Genomic DNA, 6,607 nt, shown 5'->3' with positions numbered 1-6,607 from the left:
TCCTACATCTTAACAAAAGGCAGATAAACAACCCAATCAAAAAAATGGGCAAAGGACTTAAATAGATACTTTTCAAAAGAGGATATTCAGAAAGCCAAGAGACATATGAAAACATGCTCAAAGTCACTAATCATCTGAAAGATGCAAATCAAACAACAATGAGGAACCAACCCCACACCTGTTAGAATGGCTATCATCAACAAATGAACAAATGACAAGTGCTGGAGAGGGTGCAGAGAAAAAGGAACCCTCATGCACTGCTGGTGGGAATGCAGATTGGTGGAAAACAGTATGGTGTTTTTTTCAAAAAATTAAAAATGGAACTCCCATTTGAACCAGTAATCCCACTTCTAGGAATATATCCCAAGAAATCAGAAACACCAATCAGAAAGGGCACATGTTCAAATGTTCATAGCAGCACACATGCCTATCAGCAGATGAATGGATTAAAAACCTGTGATACATCTACATAATGGAATACTACACTACTGTAAAAATGAAAGAACTTTTAACCATTCACAGCAGCATGGATGAACATGGAGAACATTATGCTAAGTGAAATAAGCCAGTCAGAGAACAACATAAACTGATGAACAGAAATAGATCCAGCCCTAACTGGTTTGGCTCAGTGGATAGAGCGTCCGCCTGTGGACTGAAGGGTCAGGTTCAATTCTGGTCCAGGGCATGTACCTTGGTTGCAGGCATGTCCCCAGTAGGGTGTGTGCAGGAGGCAGCTGATCGATGTTTCTCTCTTATCGATGTTTCTAAATCTTTATCCCTCTTTCTTCCTCTCTAATATATATATTAGATATTTATATATCTAATATTATAATATTATAAATATTATATATTTATATTATATATTAATATAAATTTTTTTAATAGATACAGAGAAGCATCAAACATACTGTCAAACCTTAGAGGGAAAGAAGGGTTGGGGGTAAGAGATCAACCAAAGGACTTGTATGCATGCATATAAGCATAACCAATGGACACAGACACTAGGGAGTTGAGGACATGTGCTGGGGATAGGGGTGGCCAGGGAGAGGTCAATGGGTTTAAAGGGAGATTTATGTAATACTATACGTAATACTTTAAACAATAAAGAATTTTTTAAAAAGTAAATCATGACTGGCAAGTTGAAATTGGTGAACTAGGCCCAGTTCAACCTCTGGTGTTTTTTTGGACCTCAAGCACTTTGCCAACTTGCCTTGTGCTTCTCACTCTGCATCTCAATATAGAAACGAATATAACTTGCCCTCTTATTTTTTTTATTTTTAATTTTGTGGGCATAGAGCAAAGAGAAATGAGGAGTTTGCGGTAGAACTTGGCTGTGAGAGACTGGCTGGTTTCTCATGGTGAGCACCCCTGCAGGTCAGAGCAGAAAGACTGCTGAGGTTCCCATTTGCAAAAACAGAACGAGTTCCCTCTAAATGTCACACCAGAGTTCAGTGGTACATCCCAGAGATACCCCAGTCTTACTGTATGGGTTCTACAGGGTCAGCAGGTATCAGCTGGTTCTCAACCATCTGTCCTTAGAATTGTCTTCACATTCCCATATGGGAGTTGGACTTGAGATTTCATAAGCCAAGTTCATATGTCTGTAGGTTTTGGGAAAGAGGGAAAGAAAGTGGATCAAACATTCAACAACCTGATGAAGCACGAAAATCATGATCACGTGACTCTTCTATCCTATTCCCACCAGATTTCTTCAGCATAATTGCATTAGACACATATCCTGGAAAGCATTTTTTGGATTACATAATCTGCAAATATTGTGAGTAATCTCTTTATAATTGTGTTATGAGTATAATTTTAAGTAATGATTAAAAGGGTAGAATGGTACTTTTGAAAGGTGTGACTTAGTTGTAGAGAAATGAGAAAATTACATTACTACAAAGGGCTTTGATTAGTTACTACATTGAAAGTAAGATTTAGAGGCTCTCCTTAACCTTGCCTACTCAAATTTGGGTCATTTCACAATATTTTGGCTTTTTATTTTTTCTAACCCATGCTAACTTACCTACACACTTTCTTAAAATGCTAGTCTACTAAGGATGTGATCAAAAAAGACAAAAGCAAAAAATCATAATCCCTATGTTTATTCTACTCTTATTCTAAAATATAATATCCCGACATACTGTTTTGGGCCACTTTTCTAGTCCTGACTGTGGTGTTGCACACACTAAGCTTGTGGCTATCTGTGTCTCCTGTTGTCCCTTGCTTTCCCCCTCCCCCTTAGTAAAATGCTTTTAGAAACAGATGCCCGTGCTTCATGGTCATCATTAATGGCTCATATTCTAATTCACTTGACTAGAATGGGGTCATGAATTTACCTAATTCGCTCACCATGCTATTTGTAGATATCTCAACCACAACTGCATTACAGCCCTCAGACCTGGAGTGTTCAAGGACCTGCATCAGCTAACCTGGCTGTAAGTATTCTAGCTTTTCCTGGCCCAATCTTAATGATATTTATCAGTGTTCACAGTTTCCATTTATTTGTGTAGCTTGTTTACTATACTTACTTTTCTAGTTGTCACATAATCTGGATCACTTGACCCAAGCAATTTGAGTGGTAGCTGTGTGAAAATAACTGGTGCCATGCCCTTGCAGGTTGGCCTCTGAGCCCAGAACTGGGCTTGCTGAGGCTTCTATCCACCCAGTGTTTACCTAGGGCCGCATTTCTCACCTCAGCTCTATTGGCATGTAGTACCAGATAATTCTTTGATTGGGGGAGGAGGTAATGTCCTTGTGCCTTTTAGGATATTTAGCAGCCTCTGTGGCCTCTACCTCTACCTCATTAGATGCCAGTAGTACTAGCCGCCTGAGTGTGACAACCAAAAATGTGTCCAGACACTCCCAAATGTCCCTTGGGAGAGAAATTGCCCTCCGTGGAAAACCACTGATCTAGAAAGTAAGCAACTTAAGAATTTTTTTGATTTCCAGAGCACTCATAGAAACGTCTGAGTGTATAGTGGCTTTTGGTGTGTCACCACTTTCACGGCTGAGCCATCAACCTCACCCCAAGGGGTCTCACCTCAGATGTCTGTGTTTTCATCAGGAAAATGAACAAAGGGCAATTAGAAGGCACTCTGTGTCTGCTTGCCCAATTTCCATAGTTCACCCTAGCCTAATTGAAAATATCAGGGCCTCAATTTTACCCAGACCCTCTATAAACTGTGGTCCCAGGCTTAATATTGCAGGTAACTTTCTTACTCTTTCTAGGCCTCTTTTCCTCATCTGTTAACTGAAATCATAATCCCTTTTTAAGAGCGATGTTATGAGGACTGGCTTGCATGACATATGTAAAGTGCCATATGCATTGTGCCTGGCATATAGTAGCTGCTCAATTAGCACAATGAATGTGACTCCCTTCTCTAGATCCTCAAGAACTTCTGGCAATAAGAGGAAATGGTATTTGGCTTCAAAAGCAACAAAAGAAAAGAAGGCATATTTCCCCTTAGGCTTTTTTTTTTCTAGGAAATACCATATAGACTTAAAAACAGTAATTTGAACATGTAAATAGTTTCACTCTTTCATCCTCTAAGTTCCTAATGAATTTATTTGTATCAACACCATTAAATACATCATTTAAATACTGTGAGACTATGGAACCATTTGTGATTTCCTAAACATTTTTTTTCAATTCATTCTTTATTTAGTCAATTAGTGGGTCAAAGCATTTAGGGATTCCAAGTTCAGCCATTGAGTAAATAAAAGTAGCTTGTGTGGGGCCCACGTGTCCAGAGGTGAAGGGTAAAACTTGGATCTGAAAGTCCATCAGTATGGACTTGCTCAATGCTGGGCTGGACTTTGTGGGGAAAGAGCTGCCTTACCACAGGGTGAAGGGAAGGCTCTCTTGGAGATGAGTAAGCCTAGTGTGAAGGAACAGGAAGGGGGACAGCAGGTGTTGGACAGAGGCAGGATTGTCAGAGGCCTTAATTTTTCCTGGTTTTACTTCAAAAATATCTCTGACATTGGAAATGTTTGTGATCTGTTTTGTCAGAATTCTAGATGACAATCCAATAACCAGAATTTCACAGCAGCTATTTTCTGGATTAAATTCCTTGTTTTTTCTGTAAGTATTCACCTCCCTTTCAATACATCTGTCTGTACATTGCAATGACATCTAACACTAGCTTACAAAAAGAACTTTGGAAAAATCAAGCCCACTATGATCTTTATTAGTCAAAATCTCTCCTATATTTGCAGTCACAATTACTGTTGCTACTTTCTGGCCAGGGTTCATGTATATTTTAAGCCTACCAGTTGATTTTTTTATCTCCTTTCCTTTTTTTTAGTCCTAAGGCATGTTTACATTTTCAGTAGTTGATCAAAGATAATGTTCATTGTTATCTCCTAACTACATATAAATTGGGTGGAATCTCCTAGAAGATTAGTCCCAACTACATTTTTAACAGAGGAAGATGTGCCCTTGCCCATCAAGAGTCACTGAAATGCCAAAATATTTGCCCTACCAACAGAGTCACTCTCATACTTAGGTTGTCACTGATTATTAATAGATTATAATGATCTATCAGCAGGGGTCTATTAGGTCCCTTTGCAGTTAATCAGATAACTCATTATTTCTCCATTTGTCAGGGGGGACCACAATATCACAAATTAATTGTGCAGCTTAATGTGCTCATGAGTTGTTTTCTTTGACCAAATATCCCCTACATCACTTCTTAGATTTAATGCCAGTTCCAGTGTAGCTCTTTAATATTGTAAATGATGAATGTTTCCCTTAAGAAGAAATTTTGGATGAGCAATGATGGAAATGATTGCAAATTTGGAGTTTACAAGAAAAATTATCACCTATATATATTTTATTTCATATTTTATTTCATCTCATGCAATTAGATTGTATAACATTTATTCTCAGGTTATATGTCATACTGATGCACACATAGCTTCTTTGACATCTGTTTCCTTTTCCATGCCACACACATATCTAGATAGCATTTTGAAGAGGAAGTTATGTTGATAGTCTTCATCCTAATAAATCAACTTTAGCATACAAGTTTCCATATTATAAGAATAATAAAAATACTGCTCTTATAGTGCATATCATTGCTTCTTTTAAAAAGTTTTATTTTTTTTAAATTTAAGTATAGTTAGTATACAATCCAATATTGTTTACTAGTTTCAAGTGTACAACACTAATTAACATCTTTTTTGTGTAAAGGTCTATGGTTAATAACTACTTAGAAGCCCTTCCCAAGCAGATGTGTGCCCAAATGCCTCAACTTAACTGGATGTGAGTATGCATGTAGGCGTTTGTTATTCGCACAGTTTGAGGAAGCTAGCCCTAAAGTTAATTCATAGTTACATAAAAATTCATCTATTTTCTTCTTTCCAAAACTAAAATCTGATCCTGTTACTTTCTGGTTTAAAAATATTTTCAGAATTCCAGTGGGTGAGGTTCAAGTTCATACCTCCTCCTTGAGCACCTGGGAACCACCATTTCCCTCCTTCATCTATCTGGTCTCTTTACCTGCCCCCCCGCTTTCATGCCTTCTTTACACATGCACCAACAGTCACTTCCCTCAGCACACATGGTTGACTTGAAAAGTCTTGCTCCTTTATTCTCTTGGTTAACTCTAATTCCCTTCAAAAGTTCCCTTAAACATCACCTCCAGGAAGCCATCCTTGACACACTTACCAATTTCAGTGGCTGCCTCTGTGCTCCCTTTATGCCAAGAACAGCCTTCCACTATGCCACCCAGCTTCTAGCCTGCACACCTACTTCACAGTACTAGAACCACTGGTTTACTGTGTGTCCCCAACCCTTTTAGAAATTTCATGAGGGCAGAAATCCAACTATGATTAGCACAATGATTGGCACATAATAGGAGCTCAACAAAACTCAGTTAAATGAAAGTGCTAAACTATTTCAATTCTTTGTTGGATTTTAATCAATACTTGTTTAATCATTCATTTAAATTCCTTCATGGCTTCACCACCACTACCCACCATTCTTTATCACATTTATCCTCATGGTTCCCTGAGGTAGGCAGTGTGGTCACAGGTAGCCATTTCCTACACTGGGAAAGTCCACTAGACCTCTTCTCACATCAAATCAGGGGACTTAAAACCCACAAAATGATAAAATTTAGTACCTAAATTATTGATTCTCTCTTAACTGGCCTCATAATTACTTGTGACAATACTAGTAGGTGGCCTTGTGTATACTTACTGTGTATTTACTTACATGCCTGTTATCAAAAGGCTTTTATGGCATAAAGGGCTCACTTTTTTATGGCATAAATAGGCATAGTAGAAAAAATGGCCATTTTCCATCCTGCAAATCAGGATAGATAGATAGATAGATAGATAGATAGATAGATAGATAGATAGATATCCTAACTCTGATATTTAGGATTTGGAAGATAACTTAGGTCTGAGTTTCTCCTTCAGCAAAATAAAGACAATATTGGTGGAATATAAGATATAACTATCTATTACACGATGGTAAAATGTCAAGGCTTTACAGTCAGACAGATATGGATTAGAAGGGAAGTTCTACCACTTTCTAGCTGTTTAACCAGAAGAAAAGTGAATTTCTGAGGAACTCAGATTCCTCACATATGACATGGGGGTG

At 38.1% G+C, this 6,607-nt stretch overlaps 1 protein-coding gene across 2 annotated transcripts in view; it reads left to right on the top strand.

Annotated features, from left to right (window-relative positions):
* The window catches only part of RXFP2 (relaxin/insulin-like family peptide receptor 2), a 62,181-nt gene that overhangs the window by 37,717 nt on the left and 17,857 nt on the right, over positions 1-6,607 (top strand). For both annotated transcript variants that reach the window (XM_006763719.1, XM_006763718.1), the window contains exons 6-9: positions 1,706-1,777; positions 2,364-2,435; positions 4,010-4,081; positions 5,192-5,263. In XM_006763719.1, the coding sequence (XP_006763782.1) occupies positions 1,706-1,777; positions 2,364-2,435; positions 4,010-4,081; positions 5,192-5,263 (288 nt within the window). The remainder of the gene's footprint in view (positions 1-1,705; positions 1,778-2,363; positions 2,436-4,009; positions 4,082-5,191; positions 5,264-6,607) is intronic.

This window comes from Myotis davidii, unplaced genomic scaffold, assembly GCF_000327345.1.
Source record: "Myotis davidii unplaced genomic scaffold, ASM32734v1 scaffold119, whole genome shotgun sequence".
NCBI classification, from domain to species: domain Eukaryota; kingdom Metazoa; phylum Chordata; class Mammalia; order Chiroptera; family Vespertilionidae; genus Myotis; species Myotis davidii.
Note: the sequence above shows the minus strand (reverse complement) of the source record. Positions and strands in the feature narration are given on the sequence as shown.